General features: G+C 43.0%; 1 protein-coding gene across 1 annotated transcript; it reads right to left on the minus strand.

Moving 5' to 3' along the window:
- Positions 1-297: 297 nt before the first annotated feature.
- Positions 298-1,580, minus strand: LOC104460467 (glucose-fructose oxidoreductase domain-containing protein 1). Its single transcript, XM_010075684.1, has one exon. It carries the CDS (start codon positions 1,521-1,523, stop codon positions 660-662), a length of 864 nt encoding a protein of 287 aa, XP_010073986.1. The 5' UTR covers positions 1,524-1,580; the 3' UTR covers positions 298-659.
- Between the last annotated feature and the right edge of the window lie 14,737 nt (positions 1,581-16,317).

Consider the following 16,317-nt stretch of genomic DNA (forward strand, 5'->3'; position numbering starts at 1 on the left):
GCTCTGTTTTAAAAGCCCCACATTTTCCTACTTAATTGTGCTTTAACTAAAAAAACAAAATGAAACAAAAAACAACTAGCTAAACCAACACAGAGGAGCTCCTCTAACAAGCTCTATGAAAAGTGAGCTGCCAAGATTCTCCGCATCACGCAACACTTTCTCACCAAGTCCTATTATTCTATGTGTTGGTTAGAGGTGTGATACTACAGCATGCGGGCGTCAGCTGTCATGGTAGGAACCATTCATGTCAGACACTACAGAAAATTTAATGACATGACAGTACCTTCACAGCCCTCTGGTAGGTCAGGAAAATCTAAAAGGATCTTCCCAACCTTTCACAGTAAACACAATTGGATAATCTAAAGCACCTGCAAGCAGGAGATGAGTTCATGATATATCTTTCCAATCAGCCAGCTAATACTGTTATTAAAAACAGATAAGTTATGTCAGCTCTTAAGTCTTCTATCTGTTTTGGGCATTTCTAAGGACGTTACCACTTTGGCATTTAGCCACCAACAGATTTAGTTGATCCAAACACCATATTTCCTTCTCCTGTATCCTCAGCTGTTTCTACGATGCCCAGGCCCTCCACAGGGGCTGAACTGCCATTTCCTTTCAAAGCTGTCTGGTTCCTATTCTTTCCTAGGAGCTGCGAGGAGCTAGCAGTACAGAGACATCCTGCTCTTCCGCATGGCTTCACTGATTAAGTACGCTGGGCTCAGTTCTGGCTCCTCGGTCATGATTGAAATGTTCTGCCATTCCCCCAACTGGTTTGACTTTTTAATGGTGTCCACCACACACAGGGCATACAGACAGTCATCAAAAGTGGCAGCCATCGTAAGGGGCCTCCCATCCCAGGTCCTCCTGTCATCCTGGTCCTCAAATGCCTGCCGGACAGCTTGAACCATCTTAATGGTGCCCCTGAGGTAGGGGGATGGGATGTCACTGAAGGCCTTCTCTGGAAGTAAGGAGTTGCTGACCGGCGTGGAGTCCTTTAGCAGGAGCTCCCGCTGAGGAGAGCTGTTGCTCTGTCCGTAGAGATCAGTGCCTATTACAATCAGCCGTCCTGCCGAACCCACCACAATAATGTCTTGTTTGAACTCCCCCGGCACGTTGAAGTTGAGCGTCACCGTGCAGCACACGCCACCTTCCAGGACCATCTGAAACGTACAGAAGTCATCGCTGGTGATCTGCCGTATCCCCTTGATGTGGTCCGTCTGCTTCACGAAGGTCTTGAGCAAGCCGTGCACTTTCACGGCCTTCTGGCTGGTGAGGAAGGTCAGGAGGTCGATAATGTAGGTGCCAACGGAGTGCAAGCCCCCGCCTCCCATCAGGTCATCGCAGCTCCAGTTGTACTTCTTGCCTAGCAGGCTTCCACTGTGAACCTGCACTTCGCACACCAGCAGCTCCCCCACGTAACCTTCCTGGATCAGCTGCTTCATCTTCACAAAGGCTGGCAGGAAGCGCAAAACATTCCCCATGATGCTCATGAGCTTTGGGTAATAATGAGCTGCTGTCATCATCCTAAAGGCATCCAGGGGAGTCGCCGTTCGGTCACAGATGACATTTTTTCCAATGCCTGAAAAACAGTTTTAAAAAAGAAATCATCAACAAAAATAGATTGCTTGAGTAAGCTCAAAGCCTCGCAGCTATTCTTTAAGATTAAGCCAAGGAGAAAGATCTGTGAAAGAAGAAAACATTTCAATATGGTGCTAGAGGCATAAAGATCCCCTCTGGCATCCTTCCAAAATGCATATAAGAGTTTCTTGAGCACCACAGTGAAAATGGGTCCCTTTTTATTCTCATGCCTAAAAATAGCACGAAGGTGAGGGCCTGGGCAGATAAGAAAGTAAGCTAAGGTGGACTGCTACCCACATTTGCCATCTTGTGGGAGCAGGAACAAAACCAACCACCCCCACTCAGCCATCTCACAGATGTCTTTTCTGTGATAACCTGCTTGTGTGTGGGCTTCTGAGAGATGAGTTTGAGCTTCAGATTCAAATCCCTGGAGCATATGAGTAACACGACCTCACATCTGCTGTAACTTAACGCAGGTACACTGAACAGTCTGGGCTTGTCTTCTCAATGGTCTTGTCCCTTCATCTTTCCCATTCAGACTGTTTAAGAGGCTCTGACTGGAGAGAGGGAGAAGTACTGGGTTTGTTGCTTGATTTAAAATGTAGGAATTGCTTCTCACTGTTAAAATGCCACGCTATTCTGGCAATGGCACTCACTTTTCTGAAGCAGCTCCACTGAAATGTCAACAGCGCATCCACGGTGCCAAGGGAGAGCCACGATTGCTCAAAAACAGGTCAGACGGAGCTGTGACAATCTGTTCCCTCACAGAATCGCCCATATGGGCGCACTGTTTACTGAAGCTTGCGTGACAGTCTTGTTTTATCTGGCCATCAAGGTGTGCAACTGAATGCAGTGCAAGCTGAGATGCCTGGGTAATGCTTTTATTATTGATTTATCCTCTTCAAATACTTTCATTCTGTACCCATACACACATACAGTGATAGACTCTGGTTTCCTTTGTAGTTGCATACAAAGATTTTTTTACACTTAATGAGCAGTATCAGGTGAACTATACAACACTTCATAGCACTAAATATAATCTTTGCCTAGAAAGCCTGGGGCTATAGCTGCGCCTGGCACTTAAAAGAGATGAATTTGGATCCTGTCTGCTGGAGTCCATATGAATAAATCTGGTTATTTGCTAAATCTCTTTGTGTTTTGATTCCTTTCCCTTCAGATAGGCGAGAAATCCCTTTTTCTTTAAAGAGCTGTGTTGAGGATAAAATTTTACATGTTTTGGAACTGTGCGGATGAAGTCATATAAATATAGACAGATGGCAGGGATCTGTCTGAGCCCACTTACATGAATATTTAACAGCCTGACTTGAAGAAGAAGGGGGTCACAGTCCAAATATTCAATAACCAGCTTATCCACACTGCCTATTCCCAGTCTTTGCTGCTATTCGAGTAGCAGAAACTGGAGGGAGGGCTGTCACCACTGAAGTGGCAGTCACATCTAGTAACAGCCAAGAAAGGAAAGATCTTCCTTCTACTTGCTCCTATTTACCTTTTGCATAATCACGTAAGTACAGACATAGTCGTTTTCCTCTTACATTAGGCAGGAATCCTCTATTCAATGGCCATGATCTTCCTTTCTCACTTTTCTCTCTCATCTTTACAGACTGCTACTGGTGACTGAGTTGACCTGTTCAACCTTATAGCATTTCTTTTCCTCAATAATTTTTTTCTGCAGCTGTTTGATATCAGAGAAAGCATTCATCCACCTGCCCTATATTCCTCTAACTGGCAGGTCCAGCTATGCCACTGGATACAGATCACTACTGTAAGAATTACATGGTTTGCAGAGAGATGTTAGTCTGGCAAATTAGTTATCAAAATAAGAGAAATCTTCCTGAAATAGTCATTTCCCCCCAAAGAACCCATACATACTACATGACCATCTGACCTCTTCACCACTGATCCATGAGCATCACTTTCTGCTCCAGTTCAGCTTGCATCGTCCTGCCTCACAGACGCCTGTCGCGTTTTATCTGGGGTCTGTGCAGGCACTAATCTCTCAAGATGCGCAGCTCTACTTATGTGCTTATGAGGAAAAGAATCTGCTTTCATGAGGAATTGCAGCCCGGGGACAATGTTTTTGCTGCGTGCTCCATCCTGTGCACAGCGGGGGTCGGTCCGTCACTGTGTGGGGCAGGGAACACCTGGGACTGCCACAATCTGAGTACCAAATTATGTTTATAAATATGAAAGTGAAGCCTATTGGGTTTTGTGTCCTTTATATTCAAGAAAAATAGCCATTCGGAGCCCTAAACATTTGTACGGAGATGAGGAAAAGGTGAAGTCTTATATTTACTCCTTCCACCATTTCAGCCTTTCTGGAAAGGCTGTAACTTTTTAATTACAGCAAATCCAAAATGCAAATGTTTTGAGAGCCTTCCCGTCTCTGTGCATATCCTGATAATACATGCTGTGCTCTCATCCCTGTCAGGGATTTAAACAGATTTTTGCTCGGTGTCCAGAAAGCTTTTATATTCTATTAAAGCTCGGGCAGGTTCTTTCAGCATGACACCACTCAGCACTTGAGTCTGTGCACACTGCAGATCTTTGTCTGTAGCTGCAAATCTGCAAGCAGCCACATTAGCTTTCTTGAAGCAGGGAGAGAACATGAAAGGTTTGCTTCATTTCATTTAGAGAAATCCTCTGGTATGTTTATGCAACTTGAATAAGAAACAGGAGGATCAAAACACCATTTTCTGCTCTCCTCCCTCTGCTCCCTTCTCAAAAGGAAAAGCAAAAAAGGCACCTTCCCTTTGAGCCATCTTCTAAAGTACCGACAGGCAGAGCAGAGGGCAACGCGCGAGGAAAACCTCCCTTCTCTGTGCTGACAGTCCCACACCAAGGCGTGCTGTGACTGCAGGGGCTGCAGGGAACTGACCCCCCTGTTAGCACCTAAACAGACAGCAGCAACTTCATTATTACTGTTATGGTTTTGACCCTGGCTAGCAGCAAAACACCACACAGCCACTCACTCACCCTTCTGCCTGCCGCTCAGGGATTGGGGAAAGAATTAAAGGGGGAAAGGGAAAAGAGACTCGTGAGTTGAGATAAGAACAATTCAATAACTAGACAACAATAAAATTGAAAATAATAATAGTAATATACACAAATATACAAACGAGCAATACACAGTGATACTGCTCACCAGCCAATGACCAAGTCTCAGCCCGGTCCCAGCTAACGATCACAGAACAGGGAGAGTCCTGAAACTGCAATCCTGGAAAAGACATAAGAGCCTGAGTGTCCAAGAGACTGAGACAACCCTGAGAGAGACAACTCAGAGAGAAAGAGAGAGAACTTCCGGACAGAGCCTCATCTATATACTGGGCATGCCATGCATGATATGGAATATAACATTGGCCAATTTGGGTCTCAATCCTAAACCTGAGGTCGAATCCTTGGTTAGTAACTAGGGCTGTGCTCCCTCCCAGCTTCTCCTGCCCCTGCAGACACTGGCACAGCAGAGAAGCTGAAAAGTCCTTGACTGTCCTGGCAGCAACTGTAAACATCAGTGTGTGATCAGCCTTCTCCTCAGCACAAATCCAAAACACAGCGTCTCACTAGCTACTATGAAGAAAGTTAACTCTGTCCCAGTTGAAACCAGGACAATTACATAAAAGCAGGGCTTGTTTCAGCATGGAAGTGCAATATATTTGTCTGTGGAGACAAGAAATAGAGGCAAATACATCTCATTGTACGAAAGGCTACACAACACTTCCACACGCATCAAGAAATCTGGTCTACCATGTTACAGCTCTCCATCAGGCCACTTCTGAGTATTTCTTGAGTTCTTAGGCAAAATGAAGAAGAAAAATAATTTAAGTAAACATTCTTTTTGAGGGCTCTGCACAGCCTTCACCCCAGTCTCTTTGCTTGGCTGTGCTTCAGAGACATGGTGGTGCCAGCCAGGTAAGTGACATGACATGGGATTTCTCTGAGCTGGCATGAAATAGAGGAAGGCTCACTCCCAGTCAGCCTGAGTCCAAAGCTTAAGTTGGGCAATACATCTCCTAGCAAAGCTCTGGGGAATGCAAGCTGACCCTCTGAAGTCCACCCACAGTTGCCATGCAGGGCTTCAGCCCAGGACCTGCTCCGTGAGCCACTGCTCCAGGCAAAGACAGCCAGAAACACGAAGAATCCACATTTAACAGGCACTGTACCCACAGGTGTCGGGCCACGAGGTGGAAACAACTTTAGACCCAACAGGTCTGCGTCCCTGAACCCCTCTATCTTCTCCCTCCAGGAGGAAAACAGGAAAAAGCAAATAATGGTAAAGTTGGAAGTTGTCCATCCATGACCCAAGGCCAATGACTTTAGGTATAACTCGCTCTAGCAGTCCTTAAAAGTCTGAAAGGGCATGAGTTTGAACAAAATGACATGAGAGAATTTGACTTCTAGGTTTTTTTGCTAAAGACTGAAAGATGGCAACATCTGACAACTCCTTGGTTCCTCTTTTAAATGAATCAAAGTTTCCAGAGCAGGTCCACATCCCAAAACCACTACTAACACTAGTGTCTTCTCACTTCTCAGCATCTCACAAGGAAGGTTAAGGGCTGAATGGTCCATCTTGACTATTCTTTATCTCCCAGGGCACATATATCCCCCAAGCCAAACCTCAACAACTTAGAATTCAATCTGCATTTATTTTAAAAAGGTTATAAGAACACTGATCTTCCCTGAAGAAGCAGATGCCTAACCAACTCTTTAGAAGCAGCTGAGCAAATAGAAAAAAAAATTGTCTATGCTGCCATTGGTGCTACCCTTTGAGTGACAATTTCTCTAGCACCTTATGCTGGAAAGTCAAATTGTAACCATGACCTAATGGCTTGTCACCCACCTCACAGTAATTATTTTTGTCAGCAAGTCATGTGATTTATTTGCAAACCTCAGCCTTCATTTTAGAAAGAGGAAGCCTTGTGATGTGGAGATAGTTTTGAAAGCTGAGCCTAGAAATGAGTGGTGAGTAGGTACGGTCCAAGGTAGCAGTATTTATATTCTTTTCCATGTAAATGCAGGGGAAAAGTAAGGAGCTGGAGTAAGAATTTAAGTCCCGATTTTGAAATGCCTGGCATTTACGACTCTTCATTTTACAGACAGTTCTAGCTCCCTGGCTACCAGCAGTCCAAGTTTACTAGCCCCTGTAATGTCCCTGTGCCGCACAGCCCAAAACCAAGCAGAACTCCTGGGCCCACAGCGCAGGGAGGGTAGAGCAGCTGTAACCAGCACAGGCTTCATCCATTCTGAAACCTGCAATGCCAGCCTTTTTTTCCATCTGCTCCGATTGTTTCAAATAAGGAGAGAAACATTTTCACATCAAAAAACTCCAACTAATTAAACAAAAAAAAGTGTCTGTCCCTGAAGTACGCCTAGTCCTCTATCTGTTCAGCTCAGGACATGAGGCCCCAATACAATATTTTCTCCTCCTCCTATTCACAAGAAAATAAAAAAGGGCTCTATTTGGAGTCTGGGCATATAATCAAAACCTGCACTGGCACCAGAAAGATTCATTAGTTAGCAGTCGCTACCTATGGCTCTTGGTCAGGATGGGGGTGAGAGAAAGAGGAAGATTAGGTTTTAGTGGACTAAGCTAAATTAGTCATCAGAAAAACACATTTGTAAAGCTAAAGGGGAACGTCAACATCCAAGGAACAGTCTCAGAGTTTCATCAGATACCGGAGTGGTGGAAGAGCACACTTAGCAGGTTATTTCAAATGGATGATTTTAAATACTTATATCAGATTACAGTATCTTCTTCAAATGCGTTTTTATTCTTAAAAAAAGAAGCTAATTCAAAATTACATTCCAAATGGTGACAATCCACATTGTCATTAATACGGTTACAATAAATAAATATGGCAAATTTTTCTTCTCCGATTTTGACCATTGCAGCTGCTGTTGTTGCCTTTGGATCCTATGCAGAATCCGAGAGGAAATAATCTTTGGCACTCAGTCCTGTTCACAGCTTGTAAGACATGTTGCAGTGATATGTGCTGTATTAGTAGTGCACATATTATTAGTTGTAATCAGATCACGGTTTCCATCCTAATGCAGTTTGACACGGTTTGCAAATACAAAACAGTATCATCTAATATATGAATGAGGAGTATCTCATTCACATTGTCCAAGCATTATAACACTGAAAAAATAAGCTGACATATTTAGCTAGTTTTATAAAGAAGAAATACAGGTACTTTTATAAATGCACCCAAGTGGAGAAAGAAAAAGTAGACAGTTTATTTAAAAGGCTATAATTTGCTGCAAATCGGTCGTTTTGGCCATACTGCCAAAAGACCTTTCCTTAGGAATATATAAAAAAATCTCAGTCGAAACGAATGGCTTAAATCAAAAGTAACTACCTCTCATTTAAATAACTGATATGCAGCAATTTGCTTTTCTGCACATATGTACGCACCCTGTCAACTCCATGGTTTTGCACAGAAACCACCTCAGAAACTGCGCAAGGCACCAGCAGCCAGCGCAGGGTTCCCTACAGCTCAAGTGATGTTTGATATAAGCGGAGTATCAGTAGCACTGTGTATTTTGCACACTCCCATACTAGGCAGAGATCTGTTTGCGATACTAATCGTGTTAGCAGCCAGCGCTACTGCAACCCCATTGGATATTCAGAAAATGTCTTTCCACCTCTATTTTGCAAAAAAATTAAAATGAATTATGGTGTATACTGCTATGCAAAAGCACACAGAATCACTTTTCTTCCCTCAACAATAATGACTTCAGAAATCCTCACAGCTATTTGAACCATTCCCTTCTGTCCCTTCCTTTCTAATTTGCAAAAGATACAACATTTGGAGGCTGTAATTTAGCCAAGACCTCAAAAAAAAAAAAAATCTTCTTCTCAGTTATTTTAGCACCTCTTTACGATACTTAACCACTCTGAACAAAACCAGAGGTTGGTAATGAAGTTCTCTTTCCTTTACAAATTAATCACTCCCTAAGAAGCCCAGAAGCAAAATGTAAGGCAGGGAGAATGCGACAAGGCGGAAAGGAGGATGCTGGAAGGGGCTGGAAAGGGTTGGTGCAAACAGCCCAGAGGAGCTCCTGCCGCTCCAGGAGCTGCACAGCATGCCCTAATGGCATCAGCAACATCCCTGCTTCTTGGAGGCCCATCCTAAAAGGCTCTCCTTCAGTCTAATATTTGGGTGAGCCCCGCTAGCATCTTTTCTGCGGAAAAAAAACAACAATGGAGGAGAAAGAAACAGATTTCAGAGACAATGAGCGCTCTTGTCGACTCAAAGACTGGACAGGAGGGAGAGAGATGATGCAGAAAAGACATCTACATTAAAACTGCGAGATGTACATGAGTTAAGCTATTGCCCAGTACATACATCAGGCTACAGAAATGTAATACTGGGACAGGCTCTGCTATGGGACTGGTATTGTTTTCTGATGCATTACATGTGGAGATGCGTGAGTGACATACTGAACAGTGACAAAAAGCTTTTGAACCCCTCAGAAAATGGTCTAAATAAATATGGATATGTGCATTTCCAGCAGGAGAAGTGGAAAACCTGATAGAAGACTGCTCTGCTGTGGGAAATGCATGATTTCTTGGCCATCTCATAAAAACCATCACTCAGATGATTCAAGAAAACCTTTTCACACAGGACAAGGATTTTTTATTAGTATATGGACGTGCCTCTGCCATTATTAGGTGTTGCTACTGTTGATACTGTGATACAGTAATAATTACAGCAACAATAAGAACAATGGTTGTATTTATCATAGTCGGTGCATGGTCTGTCACTCAGTTCCTTGAGTGGCATGAAAAACACATTTATTTTAATCAATACATCTGCCAGGGGAAAATTGATGGCAAGACAATGTTTCTTTGAGGAAACCTTATTTAACAAAACTTTTGACAAGGAGATAAATCTGGGTGATGAATGCCTAACAAGATTGGCAGTAGTCACAGCTCTAACGTTGGCCAAAGCAATCTTTGTTAATCACAGATATGTATAGCTGTTGCAAAAAAAATCAAGTTAGTACAGCATAATGAGTCATAGCTCATGAACTGATTCACATTGACAGGGCAAGTGTGTATTCCTACTCTGCTGTAAGTGTGAAGGAAAATAACAGTGACTGCAGGAACATATTTTCCTTCACAGCTGAAGCAGACAGCGAATGCACACGGGGAGTAATACACCACCCTGCTGACAAGCAACCGCTCATTTGGCCATAGGAGATCTATGGCTTCTACAGATTTTACAAACCCTGCATCTCTTCCTCTGCATCAAAAGATTATGAAGTAAAAGAACACACGCACTGTTACATTTTACAGTCACTGGGCACGTGCCCAAATTGTACACACCACCACCAAAGCCAGGGTCTGGTTCACGCACCTGCTTCTGGCTCTGATGCATCACACCATGATTCTATTTTAGGCTGGTTTACCCTCATTAATGCAATCTATTTTCCATAGCACTGCTTTGAAAACAAGACCCTAAATACACAGGGGAAAAAAGAAAAAAAAAAAAGCTGTTTGTGAGTGCCTCTGCCTTGGCTTCCCTGGAACCACAGGCTAAACCAAAGTTCACTCAAGTGACTGCCTGCACGACAAAAAGAAACACCCTGCAAGGACAGAATGGTGCCGCTGCTGGTGACACACGAACGGCATCTCCATCAACAGTTTAGGTGCCACCCAGCAAACGAAACACACGCAGCTCACCCAGTGAGAGAACTGCAAGCAGGCTCAAAGAATAAGAGCTGTGAGCTTACAGAAGTAATTTCAGGTGGGCTAGCAGTCTGTAATATCATTCAAGGAAATGGGAAAACAGGGAACCGGTTTGTCTAGAAATAAAAAAAGAGATGCTGGGTTCTTTATAGATAGCTGCTGAGGGGTGGTGCCTAGGCTGGGAAAATACCCCTGCTGAATCCAAGAGATAGTAACGATGCCTGCAGGTAAATATGTGCCATCTCACCAGAACCAGGACGGTTCATCAGAATGAGAGCAGATTGGAATGATGATATCAATCTGCATTATGCATTAATACTGGCACTAACTTTAATTTGCACGGAGGTAGTCATTAGGGTTGTAGACTGGGGCTATGTCTGTGCATATATTACTGCTGCTATAGGTACAAATGCTGCTGTAGCAGAATTCAAGGCACTTTGAAACAGATGCAGCCCTTTTGTGCTTGATGTTGGACTCAGGGTTGCTTCGTAAAGTTTTAGGTAGTCCTGGGAGGAGCAAGGGAGTACTTGAGACATTCTACTATTTTATGATCTGTAACCTCTTCTGCAAAGACTATATGTATGCATTTGATTTGGACAATGTGCTGACTGGAAGGTAACTTTTCCAGTAAGTCCCTATGGATTTTTGATGGCTTATTCTGTTAGTTTGGTTAGTTGTGGCCTTTAATTTGGGAGTATAAAGCATCTGCATCACTGAATCCATAGGCAATGTCCTCAAGAGGAAGGGAAGCAACCGTGTCTTGCACTACTGTGCATGCCAGCACAGTTTGTGAAGCAAAGCAAAATTCTCTAGCCCTTTACTAGTTGGGCTAGAGTTTGATGCTTCTTTTATAGCCTACCTGGCATGTCATTCTGATCTCTTCTCTATAGGCACTTCTGCAAATAAAAGCACTGGAGACTGAAATAAATTAGGCATTTAGTACTTTTTTAACTATTTAAAAACCTTTAACTGCTGGGAAATCAAGAGAAGGTGCAAATACACCCTGACAAACCGGCTACTTCCACACCACAAGGAAATGCTTCAGGGGTCCCTAGCTTGAGATTATCTGTTCAGGCATCCGAAACATGCTCAGACTTAAATTCCCTGAGCCCTACTGGGATGCTTTCCATGCTCTCATATGCACTTGGGAAAAAGTATATGGGACAAACCATTCTGGCTCTCCCAAATTTCTGTTCAGTTTTTATATCTTCAAATCCCCATCAAAACTGTAGGGTCAGATCCCTGCTGAGTACTTCCCCGTGCAAGAAAAAAACCAAAATACTCCCACTACGTACTCAAATAAACTGAGAAAATAAAACCATTCTAGAAGCCTTATGCAAGCAAGCACTCATTAATTTCAATGGGATTTTAATTATTTTAGGACTAAATAAAAAACTCTGTGGAAATCTCTGTACTTGGTCCTTTATTTATTCCAATTACTCTCAATCCCTCTATTCAACTTCTAGAACAAAACGCACACCATCAGTCCAGTACGTTCTAATACCTCTCTTTTCCACAGTAATGAAGTCACAGAGCAATCACAGCCTATGGTCGATCTCTATTCTCCTGAGGCATTATTATCTGTATGTAAATATGTTTATTTTTGTGTTAGCTGACAACAACTAAATGCCCAGCTGTTGTAAAGGCTTTGGGAGGATTAGGAAATCAGGCAGTTCAATTTTCCTTCAGCTTGCCTTTCCATCACAGAATTGTTTATGCTGACTGAGTCAGATAAATTTATGGCTGATAATTAGAGTTAATTTTCTTTACGTTTCTCTTGCCTACCCTTTCTACTCCCATTAAAACTAGCAAGTTGTAATCAGGTACTAAATAAAAAACTGATGGAAGATAAACATTAGATTAATACCGGTGGGTAATTAATGTAGCCATTATTTTGGCAGATTTGTACAGCACTCCTGAAGCTTCATGAACATTGAAAAATTACATTTCACCAGCCAAGTGACAGGAAATCCAAGTCTTAAAAAAACCAACCCTGCAAGCTGCAGCGTCAGATGCCTATCTGTACCTCATATGGCATCACTGTGCAGAGCAGCAAAACCTGTACTCTCCCTGCACTTTCTATTTCAGGATTGTTTTTCTTCAGTAAACATTCAGCGATACTATCTGTTTGTATGAGATGCACTGCAGTTTCTAGTATGATCTTTGCCACGTGATGATTATAAGAAGCATCAGCTTCGCTACCTACTCAACCCAGACTCTGCTCCAAACATTTTTCCTAACCTTACTTCTCTGCCACATTTTCAGCTGGAGTATTTCTACTTTTTTTCCTACCCAATGAAGTTTGAACCATCTCTGTGCTGAAGAACATGTGTGTCAGCCCTGCAGTGCCGGATGAATGGAGCATGCATTTGACCTAATTTTCTGATACACGTGGTTAAAATAAATTCTAAAATCATTACTCACCTTCCCAAATACTGTACTGACTACAGACACCAAAGTACCCAACTATGGACTGGGATGCACTAACGTAACTGGACGCATTTGAAAACTGCATCCTCACACGCACAGCTGTGACTTCAGCATATAAGCACACACATGCAGAGAACGGAATGTGAGAGACAGGCCCTTTCCCATACATAAATTCAAGAACATGGTAGGTGGAGGTGAGCAGTGTCGCTCCATTTGGTAGTGAGTGCATGCACACTCTATGAGACCCACACCGTAAATCAGGTCTTCTCTTTCAAATATACAGCTGCAGAAACTGGAAATGTCAATAATTATTGGGCAAACCCTTCTAGAGCCCTTAAGACTGTGCCTAGTGGTGGAACTGGATTTTCTGGAGCGATGTGAAGTTATGCAGGGATGGACAAACGCCAGGTTGCACAACATGTCTTGGGAAGGAGAACGTTCGTTGGGAAGCAAAAGGTGTCAAGATGGACCAACCTCCTAACTTCACCCAAAGGGCTCAAGGCTGCCTTTTCTATCTGCTCATTTCTGGTGTGTCATTTTGCCAGGATCTGGAAGACTACAAGAGCACATACACAACAGGCACTCCGCAGGACAGTATTTTTCCACCTGCCTATGTTATCAAAGTTTGCCCAAGACTATTTACGGATGAGACCATGGCTTGATTCTTTATGGCTTCTCATTTCCACTTCACAGCCTAAGTCCTCTGCTCAGACCAGTGGTGGTTTTTACATCTTGCCAAGAACAGCAAGCATCAGGACTGCAGAACACACAGGTGAAGAAAATAAGTTAGCTTGTCTCATGTAAGAAAATCAAGCCAATTTAATTAAAAATGCTGATCATTATGAAAACCCTTTGTTAGGACACTATCAAGGCAAAATATGTGCTCATAGAAGACCCCATCCCTCCACATCAATGTTGAGTAGCACAGCTCTACCCTAGCCATTACTGGGTCTGGTTCCTTCAGTCCAGCCCCACTCCCATTTTGAAGTTAATGAGAATTCTGATAATGGAGTTTTCAGGGGAGTTGGCATCATGCCTTAGCAAGCTTCTGGTCAAATTTACCGCAGCTCCAATCCCATTAATGAAAGCAGTCACACTGGCCACTGGTTTGGCTCTTCGAGCAACACGGTCAATGGAACAGCAGTGCACAGACGACAAGCAAGCTGTGGTTTAAACCAACTGCACTTTTGTTAACTTTTCAGCCAACGCTACTTCCTAATTCTCAGGCTTTCTGAGAAACTTCTAAATTAAATTTAAAGTCCCCTCAAAAAAGGTAGCAGCCTTGGAGTCAGGATACTTTCCCGATGAGTATTTTATTCCTGTCAGAGAGAGAAAAGTGCTACTAAAGAAAAGCCATAAAGACAAGCCAAAAAGCAGCAGTGAGTATGGATCAAAGTGAATCAGCAATTCTAACTATGTGAGACACTGACATCGTGCTTCCCTGGCTCCAAGCCTGGGTCCATAAGAAAGATGGATGCTTGATTAATTACACCCCAGACTGCAGAGCTTACACAAGAGCCAAGGACTTAGCGGCAGCCCAACCAGCTGACTCAATCAGCAATAACTCATCGGGTACAATCTGCCCAGATGCCAGATTGCCCTGACTGCAGTCAATCTGCAGACTAATCCTCCCGAAAGGTTTATTGGAAAATGCCATTCGAGCTCACGCTGGCTAAGCGTGCACTGGACAAGACACAGCTACACTACAGTAGCGGCTGAAGCCGTATTTCAGTGTGCTTTTCCATGGCTTGCTCTAACGGAGACTGGGAACTCTTCCCCACCACTGAAAATCTGCTGGAAAACATACCAACGCTGGAATGTTTCCCCATCACATTGAGTAGGCTGCATCTAGTCAGCTATGGTAGCCCAACTTGACGTGTTCTTCATCAACCTCAATACCTGGTTTTGATGCATTTGTATTGTAACCCCAAGACCTTCTTGTGCAAGATGCTCTACAAGCACACAATGGAAAATGAGCCTCTGTTCACAATGGGCTTTGTTTTACCATGTGCATGCTAGATACCTGGACCAGAAGGATGGGTCAATGTGGTTAGTTCCTCTTGCCGTGCCACCTTCAGACAGACCTTCTGCTATGGGAGAAATGCAGCCCCAGTTGCCATACCTTACGCTGCTCTGAGCTCACTGCAAGGCTATGTTCAGACCTCATCCCTTTGAAGCCCCAGGAGAACTTGAAGTAATATTCCAGGGGTAGAAACTTAAAGGGAAGAGCTCTCCTGCACTCGACCTGTTCCGCAGTGGGGGACAGAAATGTAATTTTTATCTACCTACGCTCTTGCAGGTACGTATCTGATTCAGTGAAGAATAAAATACCTGTAAAGTAGGTCAGTAATTCTTAGAAAGCACTTGCACATACGTTTTCCTTCAGAAGATGCATAACACACTGATCTCCAAGGAAAAGACGGGCAGAAAGGATGAGGCATTTTCCAGTGAATAAGAATCACTTCATTTCTGAACGACAGTATTCAGTTAGAAGACTAAAGCCCTTCAACAACCGCATTTTTGAGTCACAGATTTGGCTCAGATTTCTATGCAAAAGAGCCCTAGAAAGATTTTTTTTTTTTCAATATAATAGCACTGTTTTTCCCAGATACATGCTATTTTCTACCTGGAGCCCCTTCAGAAGAAGAATGAGCAAGAACTCAGGAGGAGAAATCTCACAGTGGGCACAGACAGTTTTCGCTGTAAGTCCTACTGAGATGCTAACTCCGATTGATCCTCTCACAGAGCACCTCTCCACTCAAACACTGCAACTCAGGAGGCCCAGGGTTGGGATGCTAGAAAGAAGCCTAGGCTGATTAATTGCATTTCTTTTTTTCAGACTGCAGTGTTTTTCTGCCCTGCTGGATACTCGGAGGCCAGCACTGGTTCCTCTGATTAACAGTACCTCATCATGAAATCAAAAGAAAAGCTGCAGGCTAAAGAAAACTGGATTTTTGTTAGCAAGGATTTGCTCTTGGCAAATAATTATAATTGCCAATGTTAAAAGGAGATTGTGAATTAACTACAGCAGACACTAGAAATAAATTTAGAGAAAAGCTTTCAATAATTACAGTGCATATGTCAGATGGAAATTACTCCAATTTGCATAGCTGTGCTGTCACATTGCACAATATCTCAAGTGGCTTCATAACAACAAGCTTGTATGTTTAAAATCATTTAATATAGCCCAGGGTTTGATTAACCCAAAAGACACTTCAGTAAGTCCAGACAGAAAGCTAGCCTGTGATTCCTTATTTTTTTAGGCCATGTCTATACACAGTTCATTATTATTTCATAATGATGCATTAAAAACCATACCATCCCCACCCCCAATCACACACATAGTTTTACTGATAAAAAGTACTTTATAGTGGTTTTGGCTGATTTCTGTAGGTCATCTTTATTCCAGTATAACCAGTCACATTAGAAAACACACCACTGCAACTTTGCATGTAAAACATCATGTCCCACATCTTACACCAGGACTCATTTCCATGCAGGTCAGACTGACAGCTCCTTGGGAGGTCTGTATTATCTGTGATGTGCCATTAAAACTAAATTGCAAAGGGGAAGGAAATTGGCAGTGCCTTTTTTCCCAT

This window comes from Pterocles gutturalis, unplaced genomic scaffold (assembly GCF_000699245.1).
Source record: "Pterocles gutturalis isolate BGI_N339 unplaced genomic scaffold, ASM69924v1 scaffold45252, whole genome shotgun sequence".
Classification (NCBI taxonomy): domain Eukaryota; kingdom Metazoa; phylum Chordata; class Aves; order Pterocliformes; family Pteroclidae; genus Pterocles; species Pterocles gutturalis.

Excerpts from the sequence above, each read along its gene's own strand:
- LOC104460467 (XM_010075684.1), bottom strand. The coding sequence starts at position 1,523 with ATGATGACAGCAGCTCATTATTACCCAAAGCTCATGAGCATCATGGGG.